The 18,699-nt window shown below is 38.3% G+C and overlaps 1 protein-coding gene across 5 annotated transcripts in view; it reads left to right on the top strand.

Moving 5' to 3' along the window:
• The window catches only part of SORCS1 (sortilin related VPS10 domain containing receptor 1), a 482,842-nt gene that overhangs the window by 363,976 nt on the left and 100,167 nt on the right, over positions 1–18,699 (top strand). For all 5 annotated transcript variants that reach the window (XM_011363774.2, XM_011363773.1, XM_011363770.1 and 2 more), the window contains exons 9-10: positions 5,121–5,300; positions 14,553–14,699. In XM_011363774.2, coding sequence (XP_011362076.1) covers positions 5,121–5,300; positions 14,553–14,699 — 327 coding nt within the window. The remainder of the gene's footprint in view (positions 1–5,120; positions 5,301–14,552; positions 14,700–18,699) is intronic.

Below are 18,699 nucleotides of genomic sequence, written 5' to 3' on the forward strand. Positions count from 1 at the left end.
GCTTTGAAGTTGTGCCTTAGATGATAATTGAGTAAAGTCAGTATGTGAAAGGAAAACTGAATATTGTTAAAATTACCCTTGATAACCTCTTAGAAAGGCTCGTGAGGGAGATGAATGTGTTACCTCAGTAAGTCCAACAGAGCTGGTTTTTCTTTCCCTCAAGCACTGAAATAAATTGCTGTTTCTTTCATTGACCAACAAATGAAGTAGTTGTACTGCAAGATTTATACCTTTAAAGACAAGAATTATACTCAATGCAGTGAGATACTCTTGTTCAAAAGGCATGTGAGAATTGAGGCCAAATTAGTAAATAGCAAAATCAAGTCACTCATCTCATGCTCTCTCTTGGGAATATACTTTTGGAGTGGAATAAGTCTCTGCCAAACCAAATACTATTTGTAGCAGAATTGAGGCTAGGACTTTAGTCTCCTGACTCAAACTAGCATTCTTTATATAATATTTTTCTTCCCTTGGAATAAATCAATAGCTTCTATTATTAGAAGATAGCAATATCCTCCAAAATTTTGATAATCTGAGAGGCATCAAGAAAAATATTCCCATTGACCTTGGAGCCCTAGAAATAGAAGTTTAAAATCAAAGAAACATCTTTGGACCTGTTGCTGGAGCGTTAGGAAACACACACTTTGTATTACTTGTTCAGAGCCATCGCACACATCACTGTTGACAGTTGCCCCCAGTGGCATCTAGCCAATCTAGGAGGAAAAGTTTTACTTTAAACTCAAATCAGCTGTCTGTCTTCTCCCCCCTGCTCTCTCAGATGAGCATGTTCCATTACTTAGCCTCATCTGAGGTCTGAGGGTAGACTGCAGTGATTCATTTAGCTTGTCTCCAGAAAAATAGGAACCCAAAGAGCAAATGAATGTATTAATTTATCCGAGTGAGTGTTTATTATTTAAAGCAATGGGATACCTCTTTACAGCCCCATTACACCTTCAAAGAGAAGCCCCAGCTTGGGCGCAGTGATCTACTGTGAGGTACAGATATTTCATGGTCCTCTATCAAAGCCAGGACTGCTGCAGCTGGAAAAAACAAAGTTTCATGTCTGCCAAAGGAATCGAGACGAACCAGCACTTTCATGCTTAAATTTTCTTTAATCGTCCACTGCCATTGTATCAGCCCTTAAAAGACTATAGTTAACCCGAGCTGTGTCAGGAAAAAAAAAGAAAGAAGATTTAATATAATGGTAAAGATGACCAGAGAGGGGGATGGGGAGAGTTTAATATCGCTGTTGCTATTAAGAGCATGAGGCCTGCCAGATAGGGAGACATAGTGACAGTTTCCTTCCCTTAACTTACTTGGAGCTCATTTTGAGCTACTCAAGTGAGATAAATGAGGCAATACATATGAAAGTGCTTTGAGCATTTCAGAGGACAGATACTCTATAAAAGCAAGGTAATATTATTATTAGTATGGATCTAGTTGTCTGGATGGTAAAAGATCGATGTGAACTGCGGGGGGGTGTGGTGCAAAGGCTGCTTGATTCCCAGCAGGAGATCTGAATTCCAGACCTATATCTGTCGCCAACCTGCTTCGAAACCTTGGGTTGGTTTATCAATTTCTCTTTCCCTGTTTTGCTTCTCTCTCTCTCTCTCTCTCTCTCTCTCTCTCTCTGTCTCTGTGTGTGTGTGTGTGTGTGTGTGTGTGTGTGTGTGTGTGTGTGTGTGTGTTTTGTTTGTTTTGGTTTTTACATTTTAAAATAAGGAGCTTAGATTCATAACAATATTTTTCAGAATTAAATGTCCTTAGAGATGCTTCATGAAAGTTTGGTTCTATGATCAACTAATTTCCAAAAAATAAATAAATTCTAGTCTGTGTTTCTTGCCTAGAGAGTAAAAATAACTAGCTAGTTTGTCGAAGTCTCTAGGATGTCCTGTGAGCAAGAAAGCTATACAATTCAGCATTAACCGAAACATTTTACCAAAGGACACATTTTTTAATCTATTAAACTTTAACAGTGCTTGTGTCCTATGGAACAGACTATGGGAAACACTCTAGTAGACCTCAAAGATCACTTTTTGGTCTAAAATTTTGTAGCTCAGTAAATGCATTCAGCATAAAGTACCACTTTGGAAGGAAGAGCACATTTTCCTTGAGAAGAAGATGATGTAGGCAAGAAGAAAAAAAAAAAGATGTTGTTTAAATATGGCAAACCTTTCCATTAAAATGTTCAAGATGAACATCATTTTTGACGTATTTAATTTTAGATTATGTGGAGAGAAAGACACCAGACCTTGGTCCTTATCTAGAGGTGGCCATTTTAATCTGCTCTTGCAATGCAGCTGGTTCTCTAAATGATATAAACACTTGATGCATCTATGTTTTCAGTTCTACATCTAAATATGAAAGGTTTGAGCAAGCTGAGTTAGTATAGAAGATCTACTCTAACCAGTAAGATTTAATCAGGTGTCTATTGTGACCCAGATCTCAGAAATTCACTAGTACACAAATTTACTCCAAAGGCACAAGAATTAGTTTTACAGGGGCCAGGTTATTACAAAATATTTTAACTTGAAATTAGGGATGATTCTACATCTTGCTGACATGAATTGGGAATAGTTATTTAAGGAGTCTAAATGCCTGGCTACGAATTTTGATCTTTATCCTGTAGGAAATGAGGAGGTTTGCCATCTTTTGTTGAATGGCTCTCACAATAATTTCCACAGCTAATGCCCTCCATTAGAAAGAAACAAAACACTTGAGTTAAACAATTTTCATTGAGTATATTAGTTAGCACCCTAACATTTTCAGTGAACAGAAAGGCCGAATCAACCTTGCTTAATCAACAAAGAAAATTTAAGGGCTTGCGTAACTAAAAATCACTAGCATGTATGGAGCAGATGCTAAGTGCCAGGCACCATCATAAGTGCTTAACATTCACTGGCTGATTTAATTCTCCCAGCTCCATGGAGTGCATATGATTATCTCTATTTTGCAGGTATAAATCTTGAAGCACAGAGTTCAATTCGCACAGCTAAGTTATAGAATTAAGATTTAGCCCCAAGTAATTTTACTTAAAACCTGTTTTTAAACCATTTTACTCTACTGTCCTCTCCATCTGAAAAATTTACAGGTGGAGCAGGCTTTCTAGCTGTCTACATTGAAAGATTTAAAGAATGTCACAGAATTTGGCCTATCGTTCTTTACCTTCTGAGACTATTTTCTTCAGAATTGGCCTCATCCTGTACCTCCAAGATATGTCTCCATCAGATTTAGATTTTTAAAAATTCTTACTGTTTACAAATCAATAGTAAGAGATGCTTTTTTCTTTCTCTCTAACAATTCCAGCTTCATTCTAGAATCGTGTGTTCTTGACTTTGCTTTGGTCGTATATACATCACTGATCCAACTGCTATCATCAGGGAAATTGAATATTCTGAATGCTAGACCTACAACTGCACTACTGTGCTCAGAGTAACAAAGATTAAGTAAAAGGAAGAAATTTGTCTGAGAAGGATAAGGATTTTTTTCAAAGAAAATCAAGATAAAATTATCAGAAGAAACGTAAATAGACATTGGGTTGATATAAGCAATGGCCAACTTTTATAATTAGTTTTCATTATTGAGCACATTGAATTAATGGGCAGGATTCTTTTTTGGCCTCCCTATTCTGGATTCTTTCTATTAAAGTGTTACCAAACTCTAGAATATGGCATGTGAAGTCTGAGTACAGGTGAAGTATACAAAACCCTTGAGATAGACTTCTTCCTTCTGGGATCGAGTTCACACTGATCAACACTAAAGAAGAGGGAAAGACTTGTTTCTATATGTCTACAGTACAGTCAGAGCTGAATTGGTAATCAATTGATTGAAAGAACATGGGCATATGAGAAATTTGGGTTAGAAGTTAGGTTGAATTTTTCAGCACTGAAATTGTAGCCAAGGAAGACTGACAAATCTCCTAAAGTTTTTTCAAGGATAGAGAGTGGTCCATCTGGGAAGATGTGAATACTAAGCTACACAAAGGCCAAGATTCTCTCTATATTTTTCTTCTCCTTTTGTGCTTATGTGCAATTCTGTTTTGTTTTGTTTTGATTTGATTTTTGGTTTTTGGAAGTTATACTAATGTCTGCCACCTTGGGCAAAGAGTGAAAGGCTGCCAAGGGCACATGAATAGGCATCTACTAAAGAAGATGGCAAGAGTTGGGGTGAGACAGCAAGCCTTGGTCCGAGTCAGCTTTGCTCAGAGCATCCACTTCTCTGGAGTTCTGAATGGGGGAAGAAAGATTTAGAATTCTCACCCCAGGAATATCTGTTCACTGCCTACGCATTACCTTTGCCTTGTTTCTATCTTCCAGGACTACCATGATCTGAAAACATCATCAATTATGCAGACTATTTTTTTTCCCCTTTTACTTAAGGTTTCCTGCAAAACTTCTCAGAATGAAGGTTTAGATAAGCAGCTAAATCCTTGAACACTCATTAACATCAAGATGAGTGCTTTGGGGTTTTATCAGGTGAATATTATTCCTCAAGGGCTTCTGGGGGTTGCTGAGCCTTAGGACAGTGCTTCTCGAACTTTAATGTGCATATTAATCACCCATGGATCTTATTAAAATGCAGATTTTGATTCAGTAAGTGAGGCCTGAAGTTCTGTGTGTCTAACAGGCTTGCAGGTATTGTCATGCTGTTGGTTCCTGGACCACACTGAGAGAGGCTGGATTTGTCTATTTTCTCTCTATCCTTTTAGCTTTTTCTCACATTTGCCCCACATAAGCCTTTTGATCACATGCCTTGTTGTCTGAGCATATAGCATATAGTTGCTTGGCAAATATATTAGAGTGAACGAAGTCATACCTATTTGAGAAAGTATTTTTCAAATCATCTCATGAGGCAATTAAATTATAACTGAACTATCAAGCATCCCTCTGTTCTATTGTCTCATGACCTTACTACTTAACCCCATAAGTGAGAAAGGAAATATACGAAAAACACCTAACTAATTATTAGTGCACAAATATGCTAAAGGAAAATCTCCATCTTTTGTTATAGTTGCCTTAAGTGCCCATTCCAGTATTCCTCATTATGTTTCACACTCTTTGGATGCATGTTGGATTAATTTAAAAAACTCTTCCTCTTCCCTTTTCTGTGTCTTCCTGTAGGACATGCATGTCATCAGCACAGATGAGAATCAAGTGTTTGCAGCGGTCCAAGAATGGAACCAAAATGACACATATAACCTCTACATCTCAGACACCCGAGGTGTCTACTTCACCCTGGCCTTGGAGAATGTCCAGAGCAGCAGAGGCCCTGAAGGCAATGTCATGATCGACCTTTATGAGGTATGTCACAAGGCATGTGTGGTCCTGAGCTACTGCAGGGCTGGGACTGGCCAATAAAAGCCCAGCATTGGCTATTTCCGCCATCAGTTTGATTACAAAGAAATTATATGGCCTTATCCCATTTGAGAGAGGGAATGAGTTGCAGAACAATTGCATTGATTACTTTGCAATCATAGAACAGCTTTGAAAGGAATCCTTTTATCTCCAAGTTCACAGTCCATGAAGCCCCAGAGGACTTGGAGAGTGTCCTGAGAAGTAGTGAAACAGTTAAAGGACTTGAACTAGAGTGATCTGAGTGTGCAATGTGAAAATAGCCTTGAAGGCTGTCAGGTTGTAGAGCAAAGGGGGCAGAGCTTCCTTATCTCTCTCTGAGGAAAAGAATGAAGGGGGCATCTTTTCATGGCATCAGGAGACACTCCCTTGGACTTGAACACCTTTATAACTAGATAACCTCCATTGGCTAATTGCCATTCTCTCCAGGAACAATGAGTGAGATAAGATTAATAAGCCTTTCCTCAATCAGGAGTGGAGACCAGAGACAAAAAGAAGAGTTTGTGGGTCTTTCCTAAGGGAACTTTGGCCCTTTGTTTCTCAAAATGACCAAGATTAAAAAAAAAATCATATATGTTGGATCAGTTAGCTTTCATGCAAACACCAAACACTAATTGCCATTTACAGTTAAAGCATAATTAGGTAGAAATAAAGCTGTTATTTGGGGATGGATTTTAGCCATTTGTCAGTCTTATCGTATGCTATAAAGGATTTATAATGGCTTATAATGACTCATTAAAAAACATATTCAGAATTTGAGAAGTATAATCATATATCTATATTCTATCTGAAAAAAGTACTAACTGATTCAAATATGCGCTGTCATAATAATACTATTGTTTGGTTGAGTACAAGTTCAGATTGTTTGTATAAGGAAAAGCAAAGGAATCATAGCCAGTATGTCAAAGAAAGAAATCAATGTCCCTTAAGAAATTTAAACATATCATTTCAATTCCTTTAAATGCTATCTATATTCCTTATCCTGAAGGGGCTCTTGCGGACATTTTTTCAGTATTTAAACTTCTCTCTCTATATAAAGGCACATTAACAAACTGTGCACCTAATTCAGAGTCCAAGGATTTGTCAAAGAAATGACAAATTATGGTAGACTATGGTAGACTAGCATAGGACATAGTGTGTGTGTGTGTGTGTGTGTGTGTGTGTATTTGTATTTAGGAAAATGCATTACAAACCTTTTTATGTATTCACAAGTTTATTCCACTTCTTTTCCTGCCCGTATTCCAGATAAATATAGTATCATATATCTCAGCCTCAAACCAAACATATATTCTGGAAAACATTTACATATTCTGAGATTTAGTTTCAAATTCATGTTAAGATAAAATTGTGATTTCGTCTGTAAATTTTGGAATCAGGTTGCCTGGGTTTAAATCCTAGCTAAACTACGTATATGTATTCTTGAAACACATCCAATAACTTCCAAGCCTCAGTTTCCTCATTGAAAATATGGGGATAAACAGGGTACGTACTTTACAGGATATCTCTGAGGATTAAATAAGTTAACCTTCTTGAAGTACTGTGAACAGTGCCTAAAATAGTCAACAAATTAAAGCTAGCATAATTAATATTATGTCCCAGTGAGTTTATCCTCAGTACAACGTTCTTTTCTTGCAGTCTTAAAATCTACCCACATCGTTTAAGTGTCTAACACATTTCCTCTATTTCAGATCTCTCCTTCTTCCCATATTGCAACTAGCATGGCCATATGACATTCTCTAACACCAACTACTTTTCTTCTTATAAACAAGTATAAATTGCCACATTTCTTTCCTCATTTGTAAATGTCTTATAAACATTTAAATTTTAAGTGTGTTTTGTTGAAACGCCATGCGTTAGCTTGCCTTGATCCAACACTCACAGTGGAAATATCTTGCTCAGAGTGTCTGGCTGATAGGAAGTCAAAGCAGCTGTTCCAGATTAATTACCCAGTTTGCTTTCCTGATCTTGGTTCTGTCCTTGGTCTCCCAAAAACATTTTCTGATTTCAGGATGCATTTTTCCCTTCCTTGTTATTTCCTCCCCTCTTTTCAAGTCAATGTGGAATGAATTCTCTGGATAAATTTTGTTTTCTGCCCAAATAGAGGCCATTTTAATTGATCCCTTGATGATGTAAAAGAAATGACAGTTTTGGACAGGAATGACTTTGCAATGTCTTGTTTTTTGCAACTATTTCCTTGAATAGTTTTCTGAATTTGTACATCGCTAACAGGTACAGATTGAGAAGAGAAAACTGGGTGACCTCTGGCCATGGCAAACTATTCTCTGGTTAATCTTTGCGTTTCCTCTTTGTGTCTCTCTTGCAGTTGCTTATCTGTAGGGAAACTGCTGGCTCTTATTATCATCACTTTGAGCAGTGGTGTGACTGCATTATGTAAAGGTGTTCTGCGTCCCGCGGCCTGGGCAGAAGAGTCTCTGTTTTATTAGCCTGACAGTTCGCAGCAACTGGAATTGAAATTGATGTGATCAGAATGGCAGTGCCGTATCTGCTGATTAACTAGATAGAAAGAATATTGGCTGACACGGAACCTGGCACAAATGTTCCTTAAATCTGATTGTTCTGGCTAGCAGGAAGCTGAGAGCCATCTAGCATGAATTTCCCAGTAGAATTGCAATGAATGATGAGTGCTTAGAGATAAATGAAAAGTAAGAAAATCCATAAATGAATTAATAAGGAGCAGAGATGAGAAACATATAAGATGGGGGTGACAGAGATAGAATACATGAAATACATGATTGCCCACCTTTGAGGGTCACTGAAGAGGATGCTGTATGTTCTTTGTATGCCAATTACTTGCTGTCCCTGTATTTGTGTGCTCTTTAAGCTATTTTAGCAGAGACAAGCTATATAATATATAATTGTATGATGAGTCTGTGTATCAAGGATACATTTTGTTAATGAGCCTTTCTGGGAAATGCAGAAGGAAGCACAGTTCTCATTAAAATCAGTCATTTTGTTCACACACACGTTGGAACCTTGCAACAAGTGTGGTTGTCTCTACACTAGAACTACAAGTATGTAGTTCATAAGATAGGGAAATGTTAGAAATGATATCTTGGGGGACCATATTGTATGGTTTCATTATTGAAATATAAATTTCCCTTGGTGTGTGTTGCTCATTGAATATGGATGGACCCCCCTCAAGAGAATCAAAAAAAGTGAAATGAGAAAGTTGGCTACAGAGCAAAAGTGCTAGAAACTTATTTTTGTTAATAAAAGATCATCATAATAATATTTGGGGTGCCATTATACACAGGTAAGCACTGTGTAAAAAACCTTCAATGGTTATCTCATTCAATCCATATATTAACTTTTCGACATGAGGCTATAATCACTCTTATTTCATACATAAAATAAGTAAATGGAGGCAGAGAGAGTGCAATCATTTTTGCAAAATTACAAAGCTAATAAGTGGCAGAATTAGGATCTGAATCCTAGTGTATGCAAACTCTTACCTACAACCTCTGTTGTATCTCTGGAAAGATCAGTATTTAGGCTTGTATTTGATTGTGGCCGACTAATAGCCCTAAAATGGAAGGACAGAGCAAGGCAGGATAAGAAGTATTAGGCTTTACTTAGCAGTAGAGGAAATTAGACAAGAAGAAGGAAATGGTCTGGGGTAAAGTCAACGTAAATAGAATGACCAGATGATTGCCCTGGACCTGTTTACCACCTCTGACCCAGGTCCCAAGCCCACAATTTTAGCCTCATTTAGACTGTGTTATCTTGTGGCTCCAATTTTGTCTGGTGGGTGTGTTTGTGTAAGAGAAGCCTAGAAACAAATGTCCTAAAATTCTGTCATTCCCAAAGAACACAAGGCACCATGTGGTATAGATACCGGAAGACAGCTCTACTGATGGTGGCCAGAGCAGAAGAGATGTGACAAGTGTGTCTGAGACATGTGATTCCTAGTGTATTCGTCTGGTGTGGATGATGAGAGGGAGTCTGACAGCTTAAGATAATATCTTTCCCTCTTCCGGGAAGGGAATATTAATTAATGATGATAAAGAGCACGTTGGTTTAATGGACAATGACAGTTCACCCAGCCAAGTGGAAAGATTTGTGTTGAGAGTGAAGCCACCTGGCTGACAAATTCAGAATGCCCAAAATGTGTGCATACATGACTGTGCCACAGGGGGTGTCATGAAAGTCATAAACAGTGACTGATGAATGTTCTGTTACACACATAGTGTCTTCTCTATGTTATAAGTATTCTATCTTTAAAAGTGAAAGTTTAACAGTTGTGATGATGGAGCTTGTACCTTGATCTCTTGGGCGAAAGACTGGGTCTTAGAATTCAGGATAGAAAATAGGGAAGAAAAATGTTCTTTCATCCAGAACATATTTAGTACAGGATATAGAATTTACCATCTAATCATTTAAGGCAATTGTCCCCTTGGGAGGGAGTACGGCCTGATCAAGCCAACGGGGAAGGAAAGGACATTTAGACTTTTTTTGTCAGTGAGTTCCCTGATTGCAGAGGCAGCTCTGGTATCTTCCACGTGTGTGTCCCTTCTGGCTGGGATCTTCTCTTTAGAACAAGGAAACATCTTATCCCCAAACCGAAAACATCATGGTCATGAATATCTTTTCTTTCTTTCTTTTTACCGTTTTTGATTCATCTTTTTCATTTTCTTCAAATTTTAACACTTTAGATTTACAATTAAAGTCTGAGACAAAGAGGGTGGGAGGAATCATTTTCCAGTCAGCATCAGGGGCAGAAATAAGCAAAAACTCTTATACAAAAGTCTTCCCAACTTAACCTCCACACAGAACACATCAACGATTGGGACAGGTAAGAACCCTCTACAGGTAAATTTTAAAAATTTTTAAAAAAAGAGATACCTATGTTGTTTTCTTCCTTTAAATCATCAAAGAAATCTAAGTCCCAGTACCTACCATATTCTAACTCTCAAAAAAAGTCTGTCGAATAAATGTATAGTTGCTTCGACATCCTAGGTGCTATATCCCCAGTACTTAGAAGAATGCAAATAGTAGATTATCAAATAATATTTATTGAACAACTATTGAGTAAATGTACTAAAGAATTAATGAAAGGCTGCTTCCTGTACATACGATATCCATGTATATCTCTCTCAGGCTACTCTAGTATGAGAGACAAGTTTGAAGAAATAATACAGTTAAATGTGTGGGCTCTAGAGATAGACAGACTAACTTGGAATCCAGTTCTAAGGCTCTCTAGAGAATGGTGACCTTAGGCAAGTGATTAGTCACGTCCAAACATCAACTTTGCTGCTTAGAGTTCATGGACAGAGTGATGTGCTCATGGTTTCAAAGCCTTTTATGTAATGCCTAACATTTCATAAGTACTCAGTGAATTTGGGGTACTGTTATTGCTGTTACATTTTCTAATCCAGAATTCTTACTACCTATTTTATTAAAAACAAAAATAGAACTTCTTATACAAAGTGACTTTTTAATATTAATTGCAATGAAGGAATATGGTGGATCGAATGACAATCCAAAATTTATACTGGAGTGGGAGACCATAATGTGAGAGGTAGCAGGAGAAGCCAGGATGAATTAACTTGCGGTAAGGCACATAAGGAGCCCTAGAGAAGTTTCTGGGCAGATGGATGCCCTTACGGAGTTTACACAGTTGTTAAGAGCCAAGATGTAGGAACCCTCTATATGTGAGACAAATTGGAGGACAGAGAAAAAGAGTTGGCGACAGTTCAGGATAAAAGAGAGATGCTGGTTTCTGGAAAAAGGCTTATTGAACTGGGCTTTGAGTGATGGGTAGTTGGAGGCATGTCAGGGTGTTATCTAAGGGACTGGGGAGTAGTAGCCCATATGATCAAAGAGAGTAGGATAAGAGAAGGGAAAGTAGCACTTTGAGGCAATCATCCTGGGGCACGGTGAGTGTGCTGATGTGCTTTGTGTTGGCTTGAGGTTTGCACTCTAACACTTCATATTTAAAGTCTAACCAAAATGATATGTAGGCTTATATGATAGTGAAGTATAAGAAATAATTCCTAATTACCTTTGAGACTTCTGGTTTCAAATTCACCACATGAGAGGCAAAGAAAGAAAAGTGTCTTCTCAAAATACTTGGCATCTTTGCACAGATTTTAGAAACATAGAGAAGGGAACAGATCTTTTTCCAAAAGAAGACAAACTCCCAACAGTGAGATTTGTCATTCCCGTAAGAATATCTATCTGCCTTGGAAACTCTGTGCCTACACGAAGCTCTAGGTAGTTCAGTCTTTTATCAGGAATATTACTTTTCCCTACCCTGACTCATCCCTCAGCCCCACCCCATTCCACAAATATGTGGAATGTACTATGGATACAGACAGAGGTTACCTGGCAACCAAAACATGTCCCTTCATCCTCACTGGAACCCAGACTTTACATGCACACATAAGTATACATACACATAAGTACACACACATGTCACACATTCCACATTGTGGGCACTGATATACTGCTCCCTAGATAGCCAGAGTCCTACGGTAAGAAGGAGAGGTTCCAGGAAATACCTGATGAGACCTCATAAAACAGCCCTGGAAAGTGCCTCATGCCTAGGAGTGTACCGAGACACAGAAAGATGGACTTCTCAGGCTCAGAGTAAAAGGAACAGTTAATGGCATAAAAAACCTAAGAGCAGGGGCGACCATCTTTGCAGACAAGGCCAAGGAAGCAAACAATAAAAAGATCCCTCAAATGAGATTTTCTCAGATAAAGTGCTTTGGCCACAAGAGGAAAATAAGCAGACCCTCTCTAGCTCTATCCCCACTTGTCACACATTCCCTTTGCTTTGCCAAGTTTTTATTCCTCAAGATAAAACTGAAGGCCAAGCTGCCAGAGATGAATTACAAAGCGCATCTCTCTGCTCAAGTGGCATTTGATAATGCCAAGAAGTCAGAGGGCAGTAAAGTCTCCGCTTCTGCAAATCAAATGAACCAGCTGCTAAACATGCATAACCCCGCTCTGACACCCTGGCCAAAATAGGGAGAGGGCAAGAAGGAAAATGGGCAATGAAACTATTGAAAGAGGCAATATTTTTATTCCCTGTGTACCTATTATAACCTTCTGGTGTGTTGGATGGTTAAGACTATGCCATTCCTCATGTATAGGTGTACTGTGGAGGGCAGACAGGTATGATTTTGTGAAACTTCTGATTTATGAAATTTAATTTTTAAATAACTGGCAGTTTAGTCACATTTAAATATGCAACAGCCTCTCAAACACATGCAAATCCAATATGAGAGTCCCTGGTGAGTAGTCCTTATGGAGCTGGTCTAGTGAATAACTAAATATTATTTGTAATTAACATATGATTGTTGGGGGGTGTCAAGTGCTTCTGGAATTTATGTCTTCTGCATTTGTTGAGGGTTGACAATACATAAGAAACGGATCTGGCTGCCATCAAAGGCCCAGAATGAGGCTAGTTTTCCTAAGCAGTTCAAAGCATTCCTCCCAGCAACTCGTGCACCCCATTTATTTGCTTAAGAAACTTGTCTTCCAAAAGTGTACAAAGTTGGCCGAACTCTGAATTACTCCAGATGCCAAATCAGCAGGTACAAACTAATGAAGTTTGAATGTGTCAAAAGCAAAGGCAAAATATGCATCTTGACTGATTGAAACCCAACCTGTTTGAATTGACAAATTCAGAACTGAAGTTGTTGAAAGAACTTTAGAAATCAGACAGATTTAGGTGTGAAACCAACTCTCTATTATCTCAAGTGATTACATTTTTATATCTCAGTTTCCTCATCCATAGAATTGGTATAACAGCTGTTATACAGACAGGTTTATAGTGAATATTGAAGGTTTTACATATAAAGTACTGGGCACAGTGCTTGGTACGTGGCGGGGACTAAGGCTATTGTTTCACTCTTCTGCCTAAAAATTTTCACGTGATAATATAAAAGGCATAAGTTAAATTAAATGAGCTCAGATAATGCCTGCAAGTTTATTCACTTCATCCCTCTTTGTGCTCTAGAAAGCCGCTTAATCTCAAGTTTCTGTTACCTAATTTTCAAAGTGTGGCTAATGATAACCATATCCTATGCTTACTGTGAGCATTAAATGAGATAACCTATGCATAGTGCCGAAATGCACTATTCAACATATCTCAGACCATTTTCTCAGTGCCCTCAGTTTTGCTGGGTTGTCATAATTTCAAGCAGAGTGAAATATGCATGAATGTGTCGAATAAACTCTAAAACACATGAGAATATAATACACAGTTAAAGATTTGGTATAGCACAGTTTTGGCGACTTACCAATTGCTATCTGTTTCATAACACATAGAAGAAGGAAGGCAATCATATTTTCAGAACCAAATAATTAATAAAGACTGTTTATAATGGGAACAATGGTGTTATAGGAACACCATTCCTTTAGAGGAGAGGTTATTTAACAATTTAGGGAAACCACTACTTCTTTAAGTTTAATAATAGTTCTCCTTTGTTCAATTTATTTTGGTGGCTTAATAGAGCACTCTTTAACAGAAAAAAAAAAAAAAACAATAATAATTTGATCATGAGCTTTATATGACCTCTTTCAATTGCCCAAAGCTCTAGGTAGTACAGTGATTTTAGATAGTCTTTGAGAACATGGGCTGTGAAGACATAGCGTTCTGGGTTGAAATCCCAAGTCAGCCACTTACTATCCTGGGTATCCAGTGTGTCCTTGGGCTATGTGTCCTTGGACCTTGGAGAAGTCACTTTATTTGAATGGTTCTCAGATTCTTCATCTATGAAATAGAATAAATGGTACTTATCCAAGAGGGCTATTACAAGGATTAAATGAAATAAAGCCTGTAAGACTGTGGGTGCTAGGCCTAACCCAAAAGTAAAGTAGCCTCTACTTATTTAACATTTAGCAAACAACAAAACTGAAAGCACCAGAGTTCGTCTCTAGACAATGGCAAACTGCTACCAACCTACCCTGGAGGAAATAAGAAGCCTCTATCAAACTTACATTACGACCTTCTCAATACCGTAAAGAGCACAGATTTATTGCTTTTCATCCCACTGTCCAGGGAGTCATTATACGTAGTCATCACCCCCTTCCCATTTCTCTCATCCTCTCTTTCCTCCAAGACGAGTGCTCACAGCTGAATTTAACAGTCTGCTTCCTTTTTTTTTTTAAGTAAACAAATATATCCCTTCTCAATTTGATGTATTTTTCAGCCATGTCAATTTTTCCCAGGTAGCAGGGATAAAGGGAATGTTCTTGGCTAACAAGAAGATTGACAACCAAGTGAAGACTTTCATCACGTATAACAAAGGCAGAGACTGGCGTTTGCTGCAGGCACCAGATACGGATTTGAGGGGGGACCCTGTGCACTGCTTACTGGTAAGTCTTCGTATGGAGGCAGAAAGACCCAAACAGCGAAGACTGAAAATGAATTGTCAACAGGCAGACAAAGATGGGTCCAGGGCTCCTTTCTCAGCTGTTGAGCAAAAGGAGTCCGGCAAGGGCATGGAGGCCTTCATCAGAAACTGGGTGTAGAGGAGTCCCAGTGCTGCCTTTGAGATGGACCAAAGAGATAAGAGAAAATGAGTAAGTTTCTTGCTCATTTCCAAGGATGTTCAGTTGCGGCCCAGTTTCTGATGAAGACTTCAAATTGTGTTTTAAAGAAGAATATAATAATTGCCATCTGTGGTGGGGATAATCCTTACATTTTCATGAATAACCTGTTACAGATCTAATGATACATGAATTCAACAGTAGAATTGATGAATGAATGCAGATTTGTGTAGTTATATTTTCTAGAAGAGATGTTTATTCATGTTTTCAGAGGAGTTTATGCCTCACACAAGGGTAAAAACTACTGGTTTAAACTTTTATTGGTACTCTTTATGTTTCATATATTTATGTTGAATTATATAAAGCTGGTATAGGCAAACAACAGCCTGTGGGACAAATAAGGCCCACCACTTGTTTTTCCAAATAAAGGTTTATTGGAACACAATTATGCTTATTAATTTATATATTATCTATTGCTGTTTTTGCTCTATAATGGCAGAAGTGAGTAGTCATGACTGTGTAGTCCACCAAGCCTAAGAATATCTATTATCTGGTCCTTAAATAAAAAATGTTTACTTCCCCTTGCTTTGAAGTATGGCTTTCTTTTAATCATCTAACATATGGCTAATAAGTAGATCAGCATGCATTTATTAATATATTTAATTATATGTTGGCATCTGACAGAAGGATAAAAAATTCCCAAGGAGTTTACAGTCTACTTAAAAGAGATTGGATTAGTAAATGAAAGATTATAGGGTCACATCTCACTCCTGTTAGTAGTTCTGGTGCTTGCCCTATACTTTACACGTGTATAGATAGTGAGTGAATGAAGGGGAGAAGAAAGCGATTAATTGTAAAACAAAGTGTAATTAAATGGTCATTTCTGTAAAATAAATCAGAAGTTGTATTTCTATTCATAAAAGGGAGAGACCAGTATGTTAAGCTAGAGGAAAGACCTCCTAGTTTTAGTAAGGGCTTGGTGTATGTGTGTGTGTGTGTGTGTGTGTGTGTGTGTGTGTGTGTGTGTGTGTGTATTGTCTGTCTGTCTGTCTGTCTGTCTGTCTGTATATATACACACACACATGCACATAAGTTTTCACTCTCATCATACAATTTGGACTTTAATGTTATCCACACTCAACTTGCTTCCTTCTGTCCCATAAGGTCTGAACAGTCACTTTGCAGGTTTATCTCATGCAGCTGTAGGCGAGTCACCCTCCTACTCAAGAAGATGTCAGCAACCATAGCTTGACCTTATTAGTTGCAGAGGATATCACAGTTGTCATTGTGCATCAGGGAAGCAGTATGAAATTCAGCCTCCCACTCAGCTTCTATCTTTATTACCAGCAACATACAAGGGGGGAAAAAAAGCTAGTTGTTATAGTGAGTGTACAAAGCCAGTGACAGAGTAAGTAAATGTAACAATTATTATTGAATATCTACTCTATGCAAGGCCGCCTTCCCAATTTAGCTATTTCAAGTTGGAGCATCATGGTATTTCACCTATGATGCATAGGATGCCCCAGTGCTTTAATGTGATCCTTCATTTCAATATGCACTTTGAAGATTAGATGTCCATGAGAGAGAATTAACCATATCACCTAAAGAGGCTTTCCAGGGCATTCTAGCATCATAAATGGACTGTTAGAAATGCCTCTTACACAAAGTACTTAGTGAGGAGTTCCTTGTTCTACCTCCAGACCACTGTTAGAAAGTCTTATGGCTGTGCCTCCAACATATAAATTCTGGGACCATCCTAAGATGTATTTCTTACTTCCTCTATAGTAACAGGCTCCTAACTGCTTCTCCTGTCTCTACCTAAATCTCTTCTCCAAACAGTAGCCAATACAACCTTTTTTTTTTTTTTTTAAATTTCAACTTTATGGAAGTAAAGCATACATACATTAAAAGTACCCATTTTAAGATTATAGTTTGATGAATCTTGACAAATGTGTATACCCACCTGGTGGTTACCACAGTCAAGATAGAACGTTTTCATCACCCCTCAAAATTCCTTTGTGCCCCTTTGCAATCACTACCCACATCTCTAGCCCTAGACAACCACTAATCTGCTTTCCTTTTAGCATAGATTAGATTAGTCTTTTTAAAAATTTTATGCACATAGTATCAACTTGAGCTTGAAAAATTCATATCATGTCTCTCCTTTACCTAAACCTAATGACTTTCTAATTCAGGTAGAATAAAATCCAAATACTTTACCGTAGCCTGCAGGTCCCAGATGATCTGGCCCCTGTCTACTTCTCCTGCCTGGTTTACAGCCTCTCTCTCCTTCCTTCCTCACACATAAACCACGATGGGGGAAGATGGTGCCTGTTTACATATCATTAACCTACTATTTATGTCTTAGGCTCTTTTCATTTGTGTCTTAGGCTCTTTGCATTTATCGTTATTTTTTTTTAAAATGCCCTTCTCCTAGTCTGGCTTTTTTCTTGAAATTTTGATCCTTAATTGATTATCTTAATCTCAGGGAGCCGTTCTGAACTTTCTCTAAAGTTGTAATTGTCTCAACTCCTTTTTATTCGTGACTGTTCTCACTCTTTGAAATCAGTACATGTATTTGTCCATCTTCCCCTGCTAAAACATAAGCTCTGAGAGCAGAAGAACCGTGGCTATATTTTTGGACACTGCAAATAAGTATCTCAAGAATCATATGCGCCACAATGTAGGTGTTGTTGTTCTGGATGTTACGTTTGTTTGAAGCAGACCTGCCATGGATAGGCGTTGTTTGAGTTTTATGGTTGGACTCTATTGGAAGCCCTTCCTTGCCACTAACAGTCATAGTGAAGGGTTGCTCGAGATATCTACCTCTTATGAAGTTCATGGGTTCAAGTACACCCCAAATTTGACAAAATCGGTAGAGTCATTAAGATTGAATAAAGTTGAATTAATGGGATATGGATGTACAGTACCCAGGAGTCTTTCGGCCACCTCCTTCATGAGCCCCGTTGTTTAATGTAGTTTCAACCTGAGTTTTGTAAAATAGGCAGCGGAGAAAGGAGGGGAAAATGACAAAGGGAGTGGGGAGGAGAGACCGAAAAGCACTTTATAAATATCTGCCAAGAGCACAAAATAGGAAAGAAAATCTTTGAGCTACAGGAGACCCAGACTGTTAAAAAATCTTCTTTCAGCTTGAGAACTGGTGGCAGAGAGGAGATAAAAAGTGACTTCAGATTGTGAGTGCTTGGAAAGTGACAGTGTCACCAAAAGCACAGCCTAGTGATTAGAAGAGAGATTTTCCAGCAGGGCTGTTAACAAATGTGGAACAAGTTCAGAATTACAGCCCCAAAAAGAATGTTCCTGGTAAAATGTATTCTATAGAAATAAGACATCCAGGGTAATTTGGGCATGTATTTTTAGGACGTTGAGATTGATTGCCTCGAGGGCTCAGCTGGGATTTCTTTCTTCTGAAGATGGCATTGTACAATTAGATGCAGTATTACAGGTCACGGTCTACCTGCCTCCAAAGCCTCAAGATTGGGCTCCCGAGAAGCAAGATGTGAGCTGAGCCTGTGACAAATCTTTAGGCCCCTAGGGATAGTATAGCATTTCATGGAGAGAGGCCATGACTTTGTTATGGATTCAATTGGCAGTTTTCTGTTGGAGCTAAGCAGCCAGCTATCCCAGCAGATCCTTAACACTGCTTTTCATCCCTTTGCATGCTAAACTCTGCATACTGTGTTGGATCGGAGTGCCCAATACCCAGCCAAGTGGTCCAGGATCCTCCCTCTTCTTTGCCATTGACCCTTTACTGAGGATCTAATAGATCCCTAGCCCCAATTCAGGGTCAGAAACAATGTGTATACTC

Source organism: Pteropus vampyrus, unplaced genomic scaffold (genome assembly GCF_000151845.1).
Source record: "Pteropus vampyrus isolate Shadow unplaced genomic scaffold, Pvam_2.0 Scaffold89, whole genome shotgun sequence".
NCBI classification, from domain to species: domain Eukaryota; kingdom Metazoa; phylum Chordata; class Mammalia; order Chiroptera; family Pteropodidae; genus Pteropus; species Pteropus vampyrus.